The sequence below is a fragment of the Centruroides vittatus genome, unplaced genomic scaffold (genome assembly GCF_030686945.1).
Source record: "Centruroides vittatus isolate TY-2023 unplaced genomic scaffold, ASM3068694v2 scaffold_861, whole genome shotgun sequence".
NCBI lineage: Eukaryota > Metazoa > Arthropoda > Arachnida > Scorpiones > Buthidae > Centruroides > Centruroides vittatus.
In genome coordinates, this window is record NW_027122718.1 from 9,310,344 (window position 1) to 9,335,991 (window position 25,648).

Sequence of the window (25,648 nt, forward strand, 5' to 3'; positions counted from 1 at the left end):
ATTAATAATTAGAAATAAACCTCGAATGTTAATCAGCATTAACTGTTGATAATTGTTAACATAATATTTTATTTAATTATAAAAATTGAATGTAATCGAAAAGTAATAATTTCTCTAAAAATATTTCAAAAATAATACTTGCCATGCGATACCCAACCGTGTTTACATGTATCACACGTTCTCAATTGCGACTTGCCAGGCGTAAAACAATCACAGGAACAATTTGGAGTTGTACACCTGATCGCCTAAAAGAGACGAAAGAAAAAAACAAAATACAATTTAATTTAATAATTTATTGTTGTAAATCGAGTTAAAAATTTGCAAAATGAACTATAATCTTTAAACATTAATTTCTAGAAGTATCGGTTTTTAATCTATAAAGGAAATCTACGATATGATCAGTGGACGAAGTGGTGCAACACTTCACGTATCGCCTCTTAACAACGTCGTACACTCACCCGTTTGGACAGTTACAGTTCATGGCATCGACTCTCGAATGTGTTGCCATCCGCACAGGGGTCGAAAGTCTGCGCAACCGATAACGACTCGACCGGACAAAACCTAAAACTGTACTAGAGCTTAATTATACCCAGGTGACGGCGTGTGTTCTGTGTTTTACTTTTTCCTCCGAGATAAAAACGTCGCATTTCCACTCATCATTGATGTACGACAACGTTGTGGCCCCCGTTATCCGAACGGCCAGCCCTTGGCCGTCCATCCCCAGGGATAGCTTTTGAACAGTCGAGCTGTCGTAACTCACGGATCCATTCTAATATCTGCAGTAGAGAACCGTTGGAAATTGATTTACAGCCAGTGTATGTTGAAATTTTAAATTTCCTCACCTAGAGACAAAGTTGAAGCAAAGGAAAGAAAAAAAAGGTGTTTCCCGGAATAGGTAATGCACCTGGAGTAAGGTCTCACTACCTTTTCTGTTAAAAAATTCAAAAACTTTTAAGATGTTTATTAAAACATGCCATAAAAAGCTTTTCGGCATGAGACCCCGAGCAACAAGGATGATAAGATAATTCACTTCCCCTTCCCAAAGAAACAAGAAAGTGTTAAACTTCGAATACTGGACATACGATTCACGTTCAAAACGGCAATTCGCATAACTGCGAGGGAATCTTTAACCGATGATTAATGGGCTATGAATGTAGCAGGAACCATCTCATTAACCGAATATATTCCGATGAACTCTGACCCGGACGTAATAACCGGTTTCATTTATTACTGGCGGCCACGACTTTATTGCCTAATTTTGGGCAATTAAAAGAAGCAAAGTGACAACTAATGTTCGGTTGACGATTTCTTTGTTGCTTGGAAAGTCAAGAAGATATAAAAAAAAATCGTAATTGGGATTTTAAAATATCCGATAACGCCTACGTGTATGTCAAATTTTCATTCCAAAACATGCCGAAAGACGGGAAAAAACTTCCAATTTTTTGCGTAAAGACGAACAAAATGAAGAATAAAAATAAAAATACTTTCTTTAATTATTATTATTTTTTATTTTTTTATGTCGTAATGCACGACGTAATAGTTATCTTCTATTGAATTACTAGTATATTCTGAGATCCGGTAACGAAAACTAGTAATAGATTTATTAATGAACAAATAATAATATGTGGCCTAACAGCAGTTTATACTAGTAATTTATCAGTTATTAACATTGCAGAAATATCTATTTACTCATTATTGATGGTAAATTATACAAGTCATTGCTACTACTTTATTTACTCAGCAAGCGACTATAGGCCTTATCATATTTATGCAAAATTACCGCTACTGACTTGTATATTTTAATAAATATTTAATTGTAAAATCACATAATAATTAGCGACAGAATTGTTAACAATAAGTATTAATTAGTCATCGTAACATCTGTAACTGAAGTAAGTAACCAACGTTCTCAATTCCTGAATAGTCTCTAAGTGTGTTCTCGATGATGGAAAAAGATACTTCCAACTAAACTTTGTACAAAAGTTTTTTTGGGGGGTATCTCCAAGAGCAATTTCTCCTATTTACGTTAGTAAATAATTTTCGTGTAGTAGCCAATGAAGTCAATTGCCAGGACATACATGGAGCGTAGATAATCACTAGAAAGCGAAAGGACACAACAGCATTAAGAGCTACCAAGAGCTGTACTTATACTGTACGTCTGTTAATTATGGATCAAGTACTTAACGGGAATCGTACATTCTGTGACAGCCAGTCTAGGAAATTCCATACTCTTTCCGGCACGTTCGATGCCAGGCCTCATCACTAGTTACTGCAAATTTACTAATTTTATCTGTAGTCTGGAAAGTTCTATAAGCTCGAAAATATAAAGATCCTTATCTACTAATTATTTAAAGCAATTTCGCTTATTGTTCGATTGCATTAACTATAGTAGATATAATTTCTGTAGGCATAACTGATGATGTTGTAGTCTAAGTCAATGGTTTAATATAGGCTTGTGACTTTATCGATCCGAGGCAACGAGTTCTCGTTAATGATAGAGAAAACCTGATTCTAACTTATTGATATTTTGACAAGTAAACTCGAAGATCTACTACAGTTAAATACACGTAAATTGAAATTACTTACAAAGGACCAAAAGATTTATTTTTTTTAAAATTAATATATTAATTACATTGCAGTAGTTATGTGATGCTGATTTTTATCTTTAATGCTAATGTAGAAATATATTTATATATATATACATATATAGTGCAAATGTCGTGTTAAAATATATAGTTCCAGTTATGGAAATGACTTTAAAAATTCGATAAAATCTCCATCAGATATATAAAACTAGGCCTTGATAAAAGTATAACCATTCGATGATAAGTCTATATGAAGGAGTGTGTAGCTTTAATGAAGGCATAACTGTCGAAGCATGAATGAAGACATAACTAAAACATAATCAGAAAGCATTTACGCATCCTTCCAGCTTAAATAAAAGCATAAAAATCGATATTATGCTCCCCCCCAAAAAATGACCGCAATAAAATTTGGTTTATTAATTAATTAATAAGAAATTTGAATTATTAATAAATGTTCCTGTTTAAAATAAACTCGACAATTTGTCATTTGAATCTTGCAGAAGAAGATGGAGGAAAAAAAAAAAAAAAAAGTTGAAGTTTTCAACAAATTGAATACAAAAATTTCTCTCTAATTCAGATAAAATTTTTCCACTTTACCTATTAATGAAAAGTAGGAAATTACCAATTAGAAGTTGAAAGTAGTTTATCAGATTAAAAAGTCATTAGCTCTTAATTTTAGGAAAATTTTCGAAGATGAAATTTATCGAAAATCAATATTTTTGTTTGTTTTTCTTTTATTTTTAAAATAAATTCTCTAACGATTCTTTGAAGGAGGGGAGGAAAAAAAACCATTCTTACGTATTTAAATTAATTTAATTAAGCGTTTAAAAGGTGTTATTTATGTTAAATACGCGATCTTTCTTTGTTATAAATGTTTTTCAATAGAAAAATTGCCTGCTTTACTTTGATATAATTCATAAAATATGAGCAATATTCGAATCTAATTTTAATGAAAAAAATTCGTAATTTGCTGTAGTTTATGGTTAATTATAAAAAAATGCTATGAAAAGAATTTCTTTTAAGTATTTTTTTTTTTATAGAAACGAGAGTGGATTTTATTGGAAAATATATAAAAAGTTCACTTTTAATTCGTACAAAATGCATCGACTTATAATTAATTACAAAGAAGCAGATGAAACGAAGAAAGTTTACAAAACAAACGGAAGAATATGCTTAAATTCGGATTTTAAAAGAATAATAACGATTTACTTTCATTAATTCCTTCGTAAGAAATAATAGAAATCGCAATTAGTGTGTGACAATGAATAAACTTGCTGGCAAATTCGCATTTATTACACACTTCTACTGAAAGTAAGAAAAAGTAAATTTACTATTGGATCGAATGGGGCACGTTTTATCACTGACCATAGGGTGGTATGAGAGGGTCATGAAAAACTTCTCGAAGCCCCCCTAGCGGAATAGGATAGAACTAATAATCACAAACCAGTTAGTGGTGGCCACGAGTGGTCAGTGACGACAGCAATAGTGGTACCTGGGGAGCAGTGTCGGTCAGTACTGGACATGTGGTGGACTTAATGGGCCGGGCGAGCTAGAGCACTCTGTGGGGCCATACACTACTACAGTACGACCGTCAGTGACCACTAACTCTTGGCCACCTTATTTTTGTTGCATTGTCTAGGTCAACGAGATCGTATTGTGCGTCTGCCTTAATCACATCCACTGGTAATATTATGAGAGGAAGATGACCCCTCGGTATTTCTCATCTAACCCACACTTGCATCTGAACTGGTATCACAGAAAGATTAAGCCAAGTTAATTATTAGAAATGCTCTTATATACTAATGAAGATGTAGAGTTTCGAAATTAATTAGAAATTAACTGCAGCACTTTTACATTTTTATTACTGTACTACAGCGATACAATAGATAAATAACCGCATTACACCTCAGGCCTGTAATAACATTTCTTCATTTTTAACAAAAATATAACTAAGTTACTCTTATACGTTATTATTTCCTTGAAAATAATTTCATTTTTTCTATATATTTACATAAGCATTAGGCCTAAACAGCCAGAGTTTACAATGGTTTTAATATCTACGAAGGATCGCTCCTTCTATAATTAAACTTTTTTTCTAAAAATAAGCTGAAAGTAAGTATAAATTTATAAACTTATATAAAATTTAATTTCATATTTTTTCAAGGGGTGAGCCAGCGCATCTAACCGGTCAACAAGGTAGAGACTTGATACAGTTTGCATGTACTAAAAACGTATTAACAATTAAAAATACTTAAGCAATAATGGCCTAACTTGCCTTACACTAAATATCACCTTTTTAGTATATGAATATAATATTTTTATTGATAAAATCTAATCAATGTGTAGCAAAAATTCACATTTTTAGTTAGAAAATTTAAGTTGTATCATAGGCGAATATTCGTGTTAACAAATTACTTCCTAAAGTTTAAATAAAGTATAACACAGATTATAGAAATTTAATAAAAGATAAGAAGGATTTAATATTAAAAACTCTATAGGCCTATATAACTTTTATATGAATTTAAGAGAAAAACTTCTGATTTGAATTTAAAACTCTTTTCGCCGAGTTCTTAAAACGCATTTATAAGCATAAATTCGCAAAAAATAAAGTAAAAAAATCATCATTTTAAAATTTCAAAAGCTCAAAATGCGTTTATTTATATAATAATCGATATAAAAATAATAATATAAGTAATTAATTTACTGTAAAAAATCGCAAAAAGTAAAACAAAATAACACTTCTCTTCTTACTCTTTTTTTAAAAAAAAAACAAAACACTAATATAAAACTTGAAAGAAAATTTCAAACACGATAAGACATTAGCATGTGCATAACAAAATATATTATAATAATTTCTCTTAAGAACAATCACGAAATGTTTGGTGATGTGAATATTAATAACGTAGCGACTTGGGGTTCGGTTCCAAGAACCCATAACTACACGGTTAACGCTGTAACTAAAGCTTTAATACATAGTTAAAGAGGGGAGAAAGTATATATATATATATATATTTATATTTCGAATTATAACATAGTAAAAATCCCATATTAAGTTTTCACCATTAAATCTTTTACCTCTCATCTTTAATCACGTTAAATCGTCCAGGAGCTCGTGTTAAAGCTCCTGGACGATTATTATATAAAAAATATTTAAAATCTTTTTAAAAATAGAGAATTTTTTTTTTTAAACTTTACTTTAAAAATTATTGGAAATTCTCAATGTTCAAACATTGAGAATTTCCAATAATTCAATTTAAAAAAAGTATTTTTTCCACCTTGAATTGCTTAAAACCAATGGGGGATTTTTATTATTATTATTTTTTTTTTGAAAATTTAAGCATTAAGAATTAATTTTCTTATAATTTAAAAAATTGAAATTCTTCTTAAAATAATCTTCTATAATATTTAAGTTCTTTCAAATAAATCTAACAAGTAAGACTTTGGTGCATAATAAAATAAGTAAAGAAAAGTTTTAAATTAAACCAATTCATTAATTAATCTGACGTTTGATTATTATTGTATTTTTTTGAAAATTCAAACAAAAGAAAGAGAGAAAAATTTTCTAAAATTAATTATTTCCTTATTGAATAAGAATTTATAAAAGAATTCCAATTATTTCTCCAATAATTATAATTTAACAGTAATTTATCAATAAAAATTTCTTTACATTTAATATCTTATATTCTTTTAAAATTAATGTAGCAAATGTATGAATGTAAAAAGTCTATTAAAGAATTTTTCTCTCGATAAATATAATAATAATGAACATTAAAAAAATAATAATAATTTGATAAGTTATCCATAAAAGTTACTTTCGTTTATCTTAACGAAGATTAATAAGAGCTTAACTCTTACAGAAATGATTTTTTTTGGGGGGGATTTTTAAGAAGAAAATATTTGAAAATCAATAAAATTTACAGAGTTTCCAGGTTAATTTTTTCACTAGAAAATAGAAGAATATGTATAAATTTTATCTAATTAAAAATTTAATTTGTAATATTTATAGAAATTTTGAAGTAGGATAAACTTATAACTTTAACAAGAAGTTTTTAACGACTTCAGTAGGTCTAGAATTTCGAATTAAATAAGATTGTCTTAAGAATTTATCTATTGTTTTGTTTCTTTTCAAGTGATAAGAGTCAGTAGTCCACATGAATCTGTCTCTTTATCTAAGTCTGAACATCACGCCTTAATCTTGCTAATGCTTCCAGTTCCTTATCGTGACACATTCGTGAGACAAAGAACAATATTCAGATAAAGCTAGCAAGGTTAATTACACATATAAATCTACATAAAAAATATATTAATTTACTTTAATTTCATTAATTTTCTAGTAATGCTTTTTAATGCTGTAGTAAAAGATATTTACTGATTTGATGATTTTATTATATTTTTAGTGTTATCCTGTTTAGAAATTCTCTCGAATATTTCCGAAAATCGGAATAAATTTCGTAAAATTTAATTCTGAAATGAATTCCAAAGTAATTAAAGCCAACTTCAGAAAAGGTTGCTGCAGTTCAGAGAACAATTATTTATCAATATTTGATTTTTTTAAAATTAATTTTAAATTGGCCTAATTTTAAATCTCATCGTTTTGTTTATTTTCCAAATAGGCTATCTTATGGTTTGTATTCGTCGCCATTCGTGAGGAGATGGTAAGTTTCCCACACTCGCTACTCACCAATAATATGCAGTGAGGTGTACAATGTATAGCGAACGTCGTGCAGAGAATACAATTAGCTATATACGTCGACGTTGTGTCTCTGGATATTTGACCCTTTGGAAAAATTCTGCTAAAAATTTATTAAGCGTAGTGTTTTAATGAAATAATATTACCCCCTCATTGGTCGATATTTTATTCCGTGTTTCGTCTTGGCAGCTTTTGTCCTTTCAAAAAACGGGTCCTCTCGAAAGACAAAGTAGTATTAATACAAACTATGCTGTATGGGTGTAGGTAACTTCACGCCACATAAATAAAATCCCATATACAGACGTATAAACATTTCTGTTTTGTGTATACACCTCTATACAATTACAGGTAACTTTTCGTTTATTAGGTGCAACCCTACAGAATACGGGCCTTTTATATGTATCACCTTCCATAATATACACCGAACTGTACGAGAAGGGTATCCCACACAATATAGATAACTTTTTTTTTGTAATACAGGTATATCTGTAACCCTTTGTTTATAAATACAACCCTATATTGTCTAGTGCAACCCTATGCAGTTTATATATGATTATACGAATATACAACTGGTGTATATGTCTGTATACTTCCAAATATGTGTACATCTTAGAGACAAGTGTACACTCTTATCTAATAATGCGACCTATTTTTAATTTGACCTTCTTCGTGTGCAAAACAGATGTAAGTCTATTTAAGCGAACTTTACTGAATAACTATTTATAAATTTAATTTCTCTTTTATTAAATGATGTATTATAGACAATATAACAATGAAAAAAAAATAATGGAAGAAAAATAAAAATAAAATTTAGGAATAAAGAAGGAAAATTTATATCTAAATTAAACGAGTTAATTAAAAGAGATTTCTTGGAAAATAATAAAAGACAAAGTTGAAAGTAAGCTTTTCTTTATTACACTATGAGAAAGAATCGTTCTTGTAATGCAATTTTGGTTATGCACGGATAGTCTAAAATCAATTAAGCGAAGTGGCTCGCGTGTATAAACTTTAATTTGCTCAATTTGCAAATCCATGCTATAATTTGTGATATTGAATGAAACAGGCCTATGGCTATGGGCTATAAATTTGAATTAATCAAAGTTTTAACAAGTGGACTCAGTACTTTTAATCTATATTAATTTAAAGTTTAATGTATAATTAATTGAAGCGAATGTCTTTTTTCTTTTTTTTATTAAGTAATATACGTTATAATCGTGTTCTTTTTAAGAAATAAATTGTTTATCATCAAAATTGAAAGTTCAATTATATCAAACAATTCAAGTTTTATTACTCTTTTCCATGATATAATTACTATTTTATATACAATTAATGATGGAAATTTTGTTTAATAATATAAAAAAATATATAATAAATTAATTATATAATTTATTTATACTAAAAAAAAGTAGCTTATAACTAATGAATATTCGTGAATGTCTAAAAAATAGCAAAACATGAATAGAATAGCGAGAAAAGCGCCGAAATCTCACCTAGATTTTTTTAAAATTAAAGTATTATCTGTAATTATGAAACGTATATTCAAGAAATAATATATAGATGTTGAATTTTTTAAGCTAATATATATAAAAATGTTCATCTAGATCCCTTCAGACACATTTGGGTATTCAGATCTATCTATTTTAGGTTGAAACGGACAGGATTTTACTGCTTAATTACACCAGAGTTATTTTAATATTTAAAAAAAAATAGAAGTAAAGTAATCGATATTGAACTAATTAACTGTTAATTAGCATATTTTTTTTCAGGAGAATTCCAATCACGGCGAAAAACACACATGGGGATATCCAATGGTGGTTATCTCAACATTCTTGTCAACATTCGTGTTTAGCTTGTAAGGCATGAATATTGTACACCATGTAGCTAATTTATTGTTGTTGAGGGAGGCAATAAAGGGAAGTAGCTAGAAAAGCAATGAATGGGATGATAACTGTGCTATAAGTAAATGTAAGATGCAATACGGTTATACTCCTGTTTTTATAAATGTACAGTATAAGTAAATAAACACTGTTATTAAAATTGAATTTGTAATACAAATTAAATTAATATAATTTCATATTTTGAAAACCTTGAATTATCTCAAGGATATTTTATATATGTATATAATATAGGCCTATATATAGAGAGAATGTACTAAAGATTGTCTCACTTGTGGGTGAATCAAGTCATGAAATGGTGACTTATAACAGTCACGAGTGACAAATTACAGATCAGATGAGACTGTTTGCACAAGAAACAAGGTCAAACGACTCGAGAAGTGTATACACTTTAGCTATACAAAAGAGGACAGAATGTTTACTATAGCGGCCATAGTTGATTTATGAGAATTTACCACATTAACCTCGAGGACAGTATTTCTCAAGATATGTCACTTATCTGTGCACACTCTTCACTTGTTTGATCTTAGAATGAAAGAGTAAAAAAGAAATAAGATACAACGACTTTCTAGATATTTATATCGAGTTTAAAAGTTATTCCAAACTCACGTATCTGGTTACATAACCTCAAATTAATTTAATAACAAACGGGGTTGATAGTAACAAAAATGATTCTTTTCTCTTCGTGATTATTTATTCAATCGTCATATATATATATATATATATGAAGAAAGTGAATAGATAATATTTATGTCGTAAATGTATAGATAGGTGAAAGGGCGATTCAGCCACGCCGCAGCAGGGTTCAAGACACCACCCCTATGTTACTTGCTTAAACACCCCCCCCCCCGCACACGATAGATACCGTGACTGGCTAATGACAGACCTGGTACAGTGCTTTGCTGCCGGCCAGTGGTATTGATGGTGATTCATGTTGCGGCCGTCGGCATTATTTCAACGAGTGACCATTCCACCCACCGTCTATCTAACTAACTACCATAGCCTGTGAAGAACAAAGAATTCTTGTCCAACTAACACCGTGGTAGGTTATTGCAATTGACAAATGTTAATAGCAATCGGAAATGAGGAATTTGATTAATAACATCACCATTCAAATCAGTTTGTTATGCAATTCCAATGATCCAAAAGAATCCACAACGAATTTTAATTATAAATATTAAGGATTTATTTTTTATTTTTAACTCTTCTTATTTTAGTTTTATTTAATGATAATCGAGCTAATTTTGTAATTCCATAAGTGAAAATAAAAGATTTATAGGTCTAAGTAAGTAAATTTCGCAATTTTAAATCATTTAAACGACGTAGAAATGTTTAGATAAAGTTTATAAAATAAACATTTAAGTTCATTTTATCCTCTCAGCGGGCTTTTTATGTGACGAAAAGAAAACTTTTTAAGATAAGGAACGTTTTTATCGCTTTAAAAATACAGTTTTTCGTGAAAATTTGATTATTTTTAAACGATAAGAAATATTATTGATACTGTAAAAAAATGCAATTTTCGTGAAAAATCACAAAAAACAAAACTTAACTGTAACGTGAGAGATGAATGGTATACACGATCTAAAATGCTCCCTCCATGCTATACTGTATGCTATTGCATTTAACTCTATACATATAAAACTTAAAGTTCATTATATTTGTGCGATCTTGTGTATTATAATACGTACTTACTTTACACTTTATTAAATTACACAAAGAAACATGTAAATCATTCGATTATAAATTTAACTAAGCATCGCTTACCTTAAAAGAAGCACGTTTTATAACCTTATACTTCCACCATAAAAAGAAAATTTGCAAGTAAAATAATGATTCTTATAATTATTTTATTGTAATTATTCAATTATTTTATTGTTTTAGACGAATAAAAATAAACTTTTATTTCAGAAATTTTGGTTTAAGAATGATCCCATACGTGAGAACATAATTTGAAGTAGGCCTATTAATATATATAATACAATTAACACTAGCTTATGAAGCTAGAAAAATGATACATAGAGAAGAATGCCATTTGTAAAAGCTACATTTTCTCGAGTTGTATCCCTATAAAATTTATTAATTAAGCAACACCATAGCACATAGTTTATGTTTATCCAATTTATAATTTAGCATTTGTTAATACCGAAATATAACGAATGACTAATCTGGAATAAACTATATAATCGGAATAGGCGCTTAGAAGGGACTTGCTAGTAACCTGTCGGAGATCTTTTGACACATTTGATGGATCAGCTTTAGCTCTCGACCTTCCGGAAAGGAAATAAAGACTCTACCCTTCTCACTTATATTGTGGAATATGGGTGGAGATGGAGTCGACAACATACAACAGTGACAAAACTACAAATTTATAACTAACTATAGGTTAACATCATAGAAATAATATTAAAAAAAACACTTAATTTATAGGTTTTTGTTCAGTATGAAAGGAAAATAATGCAGTTTTTAAGACTGAAATAAGTCTACAAAAATGAAGATTTTTTTCTATTCAAGAATAATTTTTATAATTATTATTATTTTTTTTTATGTTACTATAAGCTGATAATGTTTATTTTTAATTAATATATAAATTAGTAAAGTTAAGCTTATATTTTAATATAAATTTATGACTTTATAACAGTTGCCTACATAATATTCGCGTTGTAAATGCTAACATTTAATTTATATTTACATCCATTAATATGAACTAATACTCTTAAAATGTATTTTAAATACCTTTCTTTAATGACAAAACTTTATAATTTAATATTAAACGATAACTTTTAATGCGTAAAAATTAAAAAAAAAATCAATTTTTTAAAAATCTATAAAGTAACAAAATTGATAATTTTAACATTAAATATACGAAAGAAATTGCCACTTTATATATATATATATTTTAAAATTAATTAATTAATTAAATAGTAAAGAGATTACTTAATGAATAGTAATATAATTTCTTTTGTTATTTGTTAAAATAGGCTTTAAGTATATTATTAACATGCAAATTTACTTATTTATCCTAAAAAAAATTAAGTTACTTTTTTATGTTGTTACAGTATTATGAAATTTTATATTCTTTTTACAATAAAAAAAAAATAAACGGATGCAAATTGTTGTAACATTTCTTTGAAATTACCATTTTTTTTTAATCAAGAAAATTGGCCTGAAAACTAATTTTTATGATATAAACACTTTATAATCTCCATAATTAATTAAAGCGAATATATATATATATATATATATATAAATGAAACACAACAATTTTGTAACTATTTTTATCTAATTTACGTTTCATAATTTTTTATGTAATGTAGGGTTATTATTTATTTACTTTATTTACTTAAAAAAATAGCAACATAAGGCAGAATTTATATGTAAATTTTTCATTGAATTATTTATAAATTCACAAAGGAACAACTCTTGTAAATAGGCCTATATCATACATTACTTCTTCATACATATTTTCTTAAAATATTTTTAAAAGCCAATTTAGTTATTTAATAATGCGATAATTTATTGGCAATGCTTTAAAAATAAAACAAAATAAGCATACCGACATATTTAGATGATGTATGCCAAAAATATTTTCAATATAAGCTCAACATATTATACCCATAATTTAAATGTATTCTACGTCTTTAACACTATATAAATCATAATGCATTATGCCTTTATTTGCAGCACACATAGTATAATTTACCTGCATTCTAAACATAAAAATTAATTGTCATGTGTGTTGTCGTCATACATAAAACGTTATTTTATGTCAATACGCTGGTTATTAACATATAAAACACATAATATTATCTAAAAACTTTCAAGTATATTAAGGATAAGCATAATTGCACATAGGCTACTTACACACAAGAAGACATTTAATTAATTTTTTAAATTAAATAAAAACATTTTTTTTCTATTTATTTAAGAAAATAATTAAATGACCTAAAGATATTTAAGTCAATTAATCTAAATATATATTAGTGACAGAAATTTATTGTTTACTCTCGGTGCTATACTCGCGCAGATGCATTTTTAGAAAAGGGCGAACTTACAGATACCTCATTTAGAAAATATCTACCTTTCCAACAGGGTCGGAAATTAAAAGTTCGCGAAAATTACAGGTCCGGGGCTAGCGGTCAGACCGCCATAAATCATGTCGGACTGGGTACAAAGAGGAACCAGGTATCCGACAAGTCATTAGTGTCGTGCTTCGTGTCCGTACAACGTCGGTGACAGAATATTGCCTGCAGGCTACTCAGGTAAATTGTGTTTTTCTAGAGACTTGCCGAAATCTTCGGAGTGGGCGGAGTGAAAGCACACAACCTGACTTCCCCCAAGAAAATATTGGTCTTTTAAAAAATACGAGAAAAATATTGGAACGTTGAAAAAATAAACACCTTTAGAGATCCGCAATACATCATACGGCATACTTTCTACAAAAATAAATAAATAAATAAATAATGTTTTTCGACTATGAATACCAACTAATACCCCAATTTTTGTGTAGCAAAATATATTCTTTCAAAATTAAAAAAAAAAAAAACAATTAATAAGTTATATAAATCGCAATTTAAATCACGATCTAGGACAAACATCTGGTCTAATATATTGTGATGGGTGCCTCTAACTGCATCCCGTTCATATTTTGTAACGAGGATTTAACATGTAATGATATTGTATAAATTAATACGATATAAACGAAATATATCACGCTAAATTATTTTCCGATGTGTAATTTAGGAACATAAATTGAATAAAGATTGTTAATACCAGCTATTTATTTTCTACATTAACTAATTTCGATGATATTCCGAGATAATTTAAATAATCCGCTTCAAAAAAAGTCGAAATTATGGACTGTAAAAACACTATGAGAAGCATAAAAAGTAAATTAATTAATATGATTTTCATATCTTATTTTTCTATGCTTCTTTTTCTAATGAAAAGCACTGATTAAAATTACTTTGTATGCTTTCATAGTCATTTCATACGCCGTTCTCGTATGCATTTACATTAATTTGTATGCTTTACATTACGTTACATTTGTATATTATTCATTACAATCACATTAGGGTATGTAAGATTTACGTTATACTTATAGAAAATATATATATTATACTTTCAATCGTAAATTAAATCGAACGAATAAAGCTATACTTAAAATAAAAATCACGATATTCTGACGACAATACAAAAAAAAAAATCTAAATATTTTTGTTATATTTAAAAAAGCAACAATAAAAATTAAGAACCAGAGTAGTTATAATATTATAAATTGCATTTTCTACATTTCAGTTTTGATATATATTTTTTTTAATATTATTATTTAAGGGGAAAGTCTTTTTTCGAAATGGTTTCGAAAACAATAGGTCATTTAGTACCATCCAGGTGGCGTGACCGCCCTGCTTGCTCTTAAAGGAAAATGATAGGGGACTCGATTGTATTGACGCCAATATGTAGCATAGAAGAATCGCTCTACAAATGGCTTCGCTATATATATTCGTCCCGGGTATAAAAATAAATGGGTAGAAGATTACCTTAATTCAATAAGAAGCGCACTAATTTTAAATGATTTATAAGGGTGCCTTCTCTCCATAGTTCCCTATTCCTTATAGGATTCTAGATATGTAATAGGATGTGTGTGTGTGTGTGTGTGTTTTTTCCTTCGTTTAAATCTAAAGTCAGCAATCTGTGCGGCAATTTGACCTGTCGACTAAGTTGGTATCGCCAGTCACGGACCCAACCCGCCGATGAAAGGGTCGTGGAGAGTGACACTGGGTGCCGCGACGCCAGGGACAAGCTGGTCTTGTATAATATAACTCCCGTCAGACGTTTGGAACCCAACACCAGTTTGGTTCGGTACCCCGATGGTGCACCGAGTGACAGATGTACTGAGTTTTAATTACATTGGACTAAGAGAGTACAAAACAGCTGACCCCCGTTTCAGCACGTGCTCGCGTTCCATCCCCTTGTCATCTGACCTTGGATCGACTCGATTCTAACTCTTGACCCCATCTGATGTATATACGGTCGTAAGTATGTCAACGTAGCGAGTGTCAGAGTTCGCGCCCTATTCCAAAGAAACTAATAAGTGTTGGTTTAAGGACATTGATACGCGAGTCGATTAAATTGCACGCTCTGTAAGTTTAGACACTCTTTTCACATTTAAAAAAGTATTTCTTATTTAAACCTTAAAATATTCACTTAAATTCAATAAAGAAATTTACGCTCAAGTAGATAGGGATTTATAATTTCTATAAAATTAAATTTAGATACCTTTTTTTTTTAATCCTAATTTTTCTAGTGGTTGCGATGAAATAAGAAAAAAATATATACACAAATCAAGTATTTAGGTTGATTTATCATTATCGTAATATAAAGATATCCTCATTATTTGGTAATTGAAAAAATCCACATGTCTATAGACAACTTATTTTCTTTTTTTTTTCTGTCTTATTCCATAGGAGACTCGAGAAGTGAATAATAAAATTAACATCAAGGAGTATCTTTATACATAATTAACTTGTCAGCATTTTAAATTTAAACTGATTATTCTCATTCTAACGTGAACAGGTGCAGATAGAGACAACTGTTATTTATATATATTTTTTTCTCTTTAATTATTATTTTTTTAATTTTAAATATATATATATTTAATAAGTGGTTTTATATGATTTAAATTAATATTTACACGTTATAACACGAAAAGAAGACTTTATTTATGAAGTGAATGAGGTTTCTTTTTTTGTAGTGTGCTCTAACTTATTAATAGTTCTCAATCGATAATGATAATTATCGTAACAGTTTAAGAGAAAATTAGAGAAATGTTTGATAAGTTAATTTCAAACGTTATGACAAATGCCTTTAAAGGTACATAATGACTCTTTATAACTCTAGATATCGTGACATTTTTCGATAGAAGATAACAGGTGACGTGATTTGGGACAGTTTAGAATGGAAACAGCGGTTGTGATCCAGGATCTGTCACGTACTACATGCTATGGTAGAAGACGTATACGTGTCTGCAAATGATGCCTGTTCAAGGTTATTTGGCTGACAGCAAAACCCCTTATTATGTGTAAAGTGACATTCAGAGAGGTAAAGGACAGGTGTAATAAAAAAAATTGACACCCTGTCAGCGTCGCCCGATTGTTGAGACAAGAGTACAATGCGCGTGCTTTTATCTAGTCCCAAGGTCTTTGCATAGGATTAACTATTGCAAGGACTTTCTATGTATATGTTACATATTATAGTAAAATGGGATATAAAATCATATTTAAATTTAAAATTTTATAAAATACTTTAATTAGGTTTAACACTGCAAAAACGTTTCAAATGTTTCGAATATTTACGTTTTTATAAAGTTGTTTTTTTTTTATTTTGCATTATTCTTCCCATCAAAAACGTCATAAACGATTTGCATTGTTTGCGCAATTATTACGTCATCAAAAACGTTTTCGAATTTGTGAGTAATTATTACGTCATCAAAAACGTTTTAGAATGTTTGAGTCGTTATTACGTCATCAAAACGTTTTCGAATTTTCGAGTAATTATTACGTCATCAAAAACGTCAAACGATTTGCATTGTTTGCGCAATTATTACGTCATCAAAAACGTTTTCGAATGTTTGAGTCGTCATTACGTCATCAATTTTAACGTTTTTAACTGTCAAAATGAGCGTTTTAATACAAATAACACTATAGAATATTATTTCTGTATCAAAATTTTTCAGTTTGCTGTGTGTTTTTTTTTAATAATTTGTATTTATTTTTAATACGAAGAAAACCTAAATGAAATCATTTTTACATGGAAAATTCGAAAAGATAATTTCATTGTTATGTTTAATTGATTACATTCCATAATAAAATCATTTTCCGAATGCCAAAAAAGAGGATAAAGTAACATTTATCAAAGATAATTAATTAAACAAAACAAAAGGAAAGTTGAAAAGTATATTCGAATTTATGATTTTCTACAAATTCCTGGTTGAGAGGGAGTTAAATGGAGCAATTCGGCGATAAACTCTTGGCAAACGATGCATTAAAATTTAGACAAATGCACGTGCATTTCATTCTTACTGCTTGCCTCTTCACGATACAAATCATTTACCTGGCATTATGAATAAGCAGGTTTACATACAAATGATTTCATGAGAACATTTGGATTGATTGCCCCACAAAACACCATCAGTCATCAATAGGCAGCTCTATATATTCTGTGTAAAGGATCATTTTTTATCGATACGATTAACGAGTGACATTTCTACCTGAAGAGGAGGGAAGCATCCTATAATCTTTCAGGTGAAAAAGTGAATAAAGTGTAAGATAATGGGAATATCATAATAAAAACGACCACTTGAACGTTGTCGTGATGATAATCGTATGGAAAATGCAAATGTATAATAGAGAAGGCGCCAGGATAAATAGAATAAATCTGAAAAATATTGTATAATTTTGTTTAATTATTTAATTTTAATCAATTTTCGCTTATTTATTAAAGATTTTCGTGCAATTTTCATTGTAAAAAAATAATAATAATAATAAGAATGTTCGATGTAAAAACGGGAATTTAATTTCCCAAAAATCCTTCCAAAAGACCTCACGTCTTTGTTAAAAATCCTTCTTTATTCGTGTTTTCAAATAGGATTTTCAGAAAATATCTTTTATTTTTATATTAAAATCTTGTAAACTTATATTATTTCTTACACCGAATTTATTTTCAATATAAAATAAAGTATTAATTAACATTCGAAACTATACAATCAAGCATCCATCTTGGACACTTTCTATTACAAGAAAACACTATACGACAATTAAACCGGCGAGTTATGTATTAAAATTTCAATAAAAATCAGTAAATTTATCCTTTAAAGAATGTAGAATAAGTAGGACAAAAAGATGAAAGTAAGGAAGGAAGGAATCACTAACAACACAATTGAAAATAGCTTCTTTTTTGTATTTAATACCACAGCTAGGATATATTGGATAGTGTATCTTGAATATGTCATTTGACTCAATACTAGATTAACTTTCTATTGGATGAGTTGTAGCAAAGCCGTACAAAACGCGACAAAAAAAAAAAGAAAAAATAATATAAAAAAAAACTACTGATGACCAGATACGGTGGGTACCCTCTGTCTAATCAATTCGTTTTGTCAATAACTCGTCTCCCCTTTGCATGACATCATTACCCCGTACACTGAGAATATTGTCCCCAAGACAGTCGCTTCTCTTATATTCAAGTCTTTACACAAATAAGGCAACCGTTCTAATATAAGAAATTTTATTATATCTCATATATAACCATTTCTATTAAGCGAGTTTTATACTCTATAACCTATAGAACACGCACGTTTTTTTATTATTAAAAATTACGTAATTAAAGTAGAAAATATTTTATAAATTTAATTAATTTATTATTAATTTTATAACGCGTAAAAATGTTTAAACGTAAAGGGAGAAAATTAGCTTAGTTGAGAGTTTGTGTAGTACGTTCTAGGCCAATAATTCGACCTCTTAAGAGAAATATCTTCTTAAAATATCTTTCAAAGGGGCCAATATTAACTAAATAAATAGGAAAAAGGCAAATTTGAATGGTTTTATTGAATAAAGTGTCGATTCTTGGTTGAAAAATCGATAAACAAAACCTTAAAAAGTTACGATTTACCTCTAAACCGCAATCGTTAAAACCAATATTTAAAGATAGATCACGTGTATAATATGAATTTTTTTTATAAATTGTTACGATTAAATATGTAAAAAAATACGAATAAAAACTAATTTTGTATGGTTTATAATAAGAATTTATAGAAATTACGTTGTAATTTCAGAAAAAAAGGGGGTCGATTTTGAGCATTGTTAATTCGTGGCATGCAATTGTTAATTATAAATCAGTTCATTTTCTTATCTACAAAATAAAATAAAAAATCCCTGTAAAAACATCATAATTATTATCCTATAACGTTTTGTTAACTAAAATAATGTTGTATTCACAGTAATAACATTTTAATCGTTTAATTAATTAGAAAGATAACAATTTATGGACGATGTTAGTAGATTATTATAAAGGTAGGTAGATTGCAACAGTTTGACACCGTAGAAAACGTCTCCTGCTGTGACAGATTCATTTATTTCCTTGCAACTGTTCTAATCACCATCACAGTTGCTGGTTGCTTGATAGATTGCTTTCTAACAAGACATGCAGTGGGCAGTTGATTCAATTCCGCCAATCAAAATAACGATATGGAGTACATGTTACGTACCTTCGGTCCATTAACTGACTAATTAACCACTTTTCAGCTAATTAATGAGCTACTTAATTAAGCAGGAAGCAGACAATGCAGCTTGTCCCATTTTCTGATGATGCATCTCAAAGATTCAATGACGGTAAAATCACATTTTTGTAAGATGCATGTATGTATGTATGTATGTATATATAGATATATATACATTCACGTCAGAAAATGACGGATAGAGCACTCTTCTTTCCCCATTTTTCTACATATGTATGACTGTTAGAATGGATCGAAGTAGTGAGGATGTCTAAGTGACTCAATGCGTCGTTTAGTTGTCAGGATGCTATATATTCCTTTGATGCAATCCGCTGAATTGTATAAATATTATCGTATTTATCAACAACTCTACCATAATTATGAATATTTACGATTTTTATAAGAAAATTTAAGTAAATCTACTCATCAATTGCCTACCTAAAACTGCAAGAAAAAATTCTGTTGATTGAGAGTTGATCCTAGGTTCTTCTTTAATTTCTTTGCTAATGATTTTCAAGTAAAAACATGGAGTTGGGAAATATAGTAACAAAAAAAAAAAAAACGACATTTGTTACTGCTGGGGTCGTTTTTTTTTTGAAACTTTCTCTTTTTTTCGAAAGATTTCTTAGGGGGAAAAAAAAAGAACTGATGATGATGCATTTAAACTTTTAATTAGTCGAAGTTTCTCGCTAAATTCATCAACTTTTCGATATAAATATCGAGAAAGAAATGGAAATTTTATCCGAAAATACAAATAAAAAATAAATACATTTCGATTTTATACAATTTTTATTATATTTATATCCCGAATAAAATTGCAAAATATTTAAGTAAATGTTTCTATATTTGTTCATAATATTAACAATTTTAAAACCTCATAAGTTATCTTTTACCATAAAGAAACAATGTACTGTACAAGCCTAAAAAGTGAATATACACACGTGTACACGAGTATTATTACTACTTCTCTAGCAATTTTGAAATTGTAATATCTAAAAAAAAAACTGTTGATGCTACATCCAAAAATATAGGTCTGTATATAACCTTATATTTGATGGGTTGTGTATTGACAGCTACAACGAATCTTCTGAATTTTATGATTCAATATCCAAAATACTGTATTTAATATATGATTATATACCTAAAAGTTGAGTAAAGCCATGTTTCTTAAAGATAAAATCTATGCATTTCAATCATATAAAAAAAATGTAAGAAAAAAAACTATTTTCAGTTATTTAATTATATTTTATACGCGAAAATCATAACAAATAAAGCTAATTATTTATAAGAGTAATGAAATGTAAGGACCTTTTTTTACAGCCTGAATGCAATGTTTCATCAAGGATTATAGTCTTAAATTCCTGATTTTTCTGTAATAAAATTGTATAAATATTTAAAAATATTTTTTAAAAAATAGTAATTTATTTCATATTTTATAAGATATAACGATTTAAATTTGTATAAAAATCACCCGTTAATTAAAGTGCATAGTTCGATGTAGAATAAGAAAAAGAACAATGGCATCCGAAATAACATGTTTTGGGAGAATTTTTTAGACTATTTACACTAAAAAAATATATTTTTTAAAAACTATAAACACTTAAAAATTAGTTTTAATCAGTTACTTAATGATTAATAATATAATATTTTAATCGAGCGTGAAATTAAAGTTAAAATTAGGCTATATAATATATAAAGGATAGTAATTATTTAAATAAATATATATACATTTATAATTTAAAATGTTTAGCTTGAAATTCTCCTATTTAACATTTCTAATTATTGATCCTATTGAAGAGTTACGGTTTCTAGGCATGATCCTATTGAAGGAGCAATACCTACTTGTTGATCCTATTGTAAAAGGGATTACACTTATGCATTGACTCTAAATCTATAGTTGTTTTATATGAATCAGATTATTTAACTATGATAAACCCGATAAAACTCTATCAAATAATAGAAACAATGATTAGGTGCCATTTTCGACTGTTCAAAAATACATGGTCATGCCCAATGAGTAAAATAAAAGAAAACAATGGGAAAAAACCAATTAAAATCTATACAAATAATAATAATAATAATATAAAATCGATCTTAATAAACTATTTATATAAATATAAGCTCAATATATAAATAAATTTACATATTTTTTATATTTTAAGTGTGTTTAATAGCGAGGAGTCTTGTTATTAAGAACGTTTCTAGTCAAGGAAAAGTGTTTTAGAAACTTTTCTAATAAAAAAATCGAAGAAATTACTACAAATTTTTTTCTCTTTGAACTGATAAAGTGAGAAATAAGTTACATATGTAATTTAGCAAAGTATAAAATCTTTTCTGATACGATAAATAAAGTAACTTGAACATTAACATATGAAAACAGCATGGATATTTGGGTTTTAATATTACATATTTTTATATATTTATCTTTTATGTAAATATATTTCTAAATCTTATAAAAATATAACTGAATGTTTACCTTTTTTTTAAAAAAAATTTAATCTTATTTTTTAATATAGGATAGAATTTAAGAAAACTTTACTTAAACTTAAAATCATAATCAATGTATTATTATTACATTGTTTTAGCAAATAACTAAGTTATAAGTAATTTTTTTTCGATGTGCAATTTAAAAATATATTACTTTTTCTAATTAAATTTAGTAATTTAGAAAATTTCGTATAATTTTTAAACAAATGTGGCCTATTAATTTAAGATTAAAATTACTTTAAAACATTAATAGTACTGTATTTGCTTTACTAGTATTTATAATATTCTGATATTTTTTTAATTCGAATTATAAATAAATGAAGTGTTTATCTACTATAATATTTACACGATTTATGTATTACATCATATATTTTTTTTCTTTTGAGCCATTCTCTAATCATCATAGAAGCTTTGGTGTCATGTGCATACCTTTATCAGACTTTTCATATTGAAAACACTTAAATTATTGCTGAATAATGCAGAAAAATTATAATTTGCAAGAAAACAAAAATTAAAATAAACAAGAAATCAAATTTTTCATGTACACTTTATACTTATTCCAGTAAAATTGAATTTAGGCCTAAATCATAGCATCAAATATATTTAATCATACCATAAGATTTATAGGTTGAAATAGGTTTTAACTTTATAGAATACTTCAGATTATTATTATTATTTTTAATTTTTAGTGTAATAATTATTATAGGTTGAGGACGATAGCCGAGTTTGTCTATTATCTACAAGGTTTTAATTCTTTTCTAAATGAGGAAAGACTGAGGAAAATTCTTGTGTGTAGATTTGACAAGCGTCGCTCCTCCTTCCCTTCTTATTCTGATGATTATTAACTGTCATCTATCAGTGACCGACAACGCGTACACCAGTTAGGTGAGTTCTACAGTACAGATACACTGCGACTCAACTAGACAAAGGGCGAAAAATGGCGTTTGCCAGGTGTCCTCTTATTTCCGCTCTTGCTTAACGGAACCACTGATTAACACCTGCTAAATCACAGGTTAGAGACATCTAGCAGATTTTCTCAAGAGTACTCGACTATAGATGCGAGATGTCAAATATAATTGAATTTAAACATAGCATTTGCTACATTTTTCTTTGAAAAATTAGACACTTATCTTATCACTAAGAATGTTAATGAGTTCGAAATAGTAAAACGATACTTCAATACACTCCATATTTGTGATTTTTCTATATTAATTTTAACTTTTGTTATAATAGTTTGGCTGTAAATAATTTAAAAACATCTTTCAAAGTCTACTACTATTAATTCTGTGATACTTGAATACCTAATTTCGAGACAATACTATCATTGAGATAATTAATGTAATACTTCCAGCATCTATCATTGTTACTGAAGTCAAATGTCTAATTATCTTGTTAATACGTTTAAATTTTTAGAAAATATTTCTGTGTAAAATTAAAATGGGGTCATTTATATAGTTTTTTAACAATAATACATACAGTCTAACTTAATTGTTAGCATTCAGAACGTTTAAAATTATCAAAATATCTTTTTAATTTTTCGAAATTTTGCAATTATTTTTTCAATATCTTGGTCTATTCTTTGTGTTGTAATGTCTACTGAATTAATATTTCTCAAAGCAAGTGTTTACTATACAATATTAACACAGAGATTCGCCATTTTTTAATAATGTAAATTATTCTGTAACAGCAAAGATAAAATAAAGCTTATATATATATATATATTTGATTGAGGAGATGAAGATTATTTCCACATTTTATTTACAATTATTATTATTATTATTATTTTAGTTAATAAGGGAAAATTAATTATAGTAGACAAATTTCTTTACATTTTTGCTTATGTTTTACCTGCCGTAAACGGGTTTAATCTAGTTATTTCTGTTATTACGAAACAGTACATAGGCATTATCGTGATAAAGGGGCATTACGACCGATTTCGAGAATCCATTTCAGCATCTGCCTAAGTGAATTATGGGAAACCGTAGAAAACTGAAGAGATGGAGGCAAGTAGGAGCTCGATGACAGTAGCCACTTTACTAGTTGTTGACCTTGAGATGCACCTCTTCAAAGCATCTCGAAGCACCCATCGCATATTTGTACTCATCTGGAAGTTAATTAAAGGGCTTTAGGAAATTCTAATGTTATTTTTTAAAAGTGTAGTTTAGGCTTTTAATAAAAACTATTACATTACCAAAATGGCTTTTAATTTGCATACGTTTATTATAATTAAAGTGCAATCGCTCAAATATAAACGTGGATAAAGTCCAAAATTTAACGTAGTCATTTTTATGGTACTTAATATCATTTAAAGGCTTTTATGTAGTTCAATAACCAAAGCAGAATAAGAGTAATAAATACTAAACAAGAGCGTGGAAAGTTGCATGTAAAAAAGTATATATTTCCTTTAAATGCTTCTTAAATTACGTTTCTTAAAAGAATAAATATACTGTATTTAAATACTGATTAATGAATGAAATTACCGGAAATTTAATATATTTATTTTAACGTAACACGATTAATTCTAAACAGAATTAACTACTACTTATTAATTATGAAGCTGTTGTATATAAATTTTAAAAAATCAAAATGAATGAATATTTATATTTATAATAGCAAAATAAATGAACCATAATTTATAAAAGTATAAACAAATAAACAAATTTTCTGTTATAACTAGCCTCAAACAATCGATAAATCAGTTAGAAATTGTTAAGTATTCTCAACGTGTTGAGTTTAGCTTTACTTAATAACAATCTAATCTCAATGTATTGAGTTTATCATTACAGACTAAATCCACAACAAAGGGGCTTAATATGCTAAGAACAGATTTAATATTAAGCTCAACACAAGTGTTTTAAGGAATTTAAACTATCACAGGTATACACGAGCCTATCTATTATAGTGTCTGGATAACGACTCGATTGATCCTGATCAGAATTTATTAATTACGAAAGCATTTTTTTGTATAATAGCCAAGTAGAATTCTGCATGGTTAACAGACATATTCACAGAACTGCTGTTTAACTGTATCTACTCAGGGTCAAAGATAAGTCTAGGTGGAAGGAAAATATGGAACGGTCCTTCATCGCTTGATTTATTTCAAGCTATAAACTACAAAACGTCGTTTATGGTGTCTCGAGTTACTAGCCAACAACAAGATAGTTCGTGTAAAATACCACCTCTACGTGAGCTCGATTCAGTCCCGTAGAAAACACATATTGGGTGTTAGGATGACGATAAAATAATGATCATCGTCTTCGAACTAGTCAGACTTAAAGAAAAGAAAAGAACGTCTGTATGCGTGTCCAAAATTGGTTGCGTGATCTGTCCGTGATGGGATATGTCGAGGTTAGTTGTCGTTTGCTATTCGACATGATTACTGTATTTATTCAGTAGAGTTATTTAAATGAAAATCATTTACTTAATCCTACATTTATTTATTACCTATTAAAGAGATAAGAACGTGTTTTTATTACTCTTTTTATGTCGTGTCGTACGTAAGTGATCGTTTTTGTCGATTGTTACAAACGTTTTCATTTAAATATTAGGAAACGTTTTTTACGAAAATCGATAAGATCATTCATTGATTTTATTTATTATTAATGATATTATAAAAGATATTTACGAAAGGTACCGAGAGATGGCGGCTGGACGTTTTTAACGGTAAATAAATTACAGATAATCCATTAAAATTAAGTGGATAGTATTTTTAAATTCGTAA

General features: G+C 28.3%; 2 protein-coding genes across 4 annotated transcripts in view; one reads left to right on the top strand and one right to left on the bottom strand.

Annotated features, from left to right (window-relative positions):
* Window positions 1-25,648, bottom strand: part of LOC136989954 (zinc finger protein basonuclin-2-like) — a 117,883-nt gene that overhangs the window by 49,365 nt on the left and 42,870 nt on the right. For 2 of the 3 annotated variants that reach the window (XM_067288262.1, XM_067288261.1), the window contains one exon: window positions 143-245. In XM_067288262.1, coding sequence (XP_067144363.1) covers window positions 143-245 — 103 coding nt within the window. Of the gene's footprint in view, window positions 1-142; window positions 246-20,748; window positions 20,811-25,648 lie in introns of all 3 variants that reach the window. The other variant, XM_067288263.1, reaches the window with a different exon arrangement.
* The window catches only part of LOC136989963 (microcephalin-like), a 305,005-nt gene that overhangs the window by 45,528 nt on the left and 233,829 nt on the right, over window positions 1-25,648 (top strand). The window lies entirely within an intron of this gene.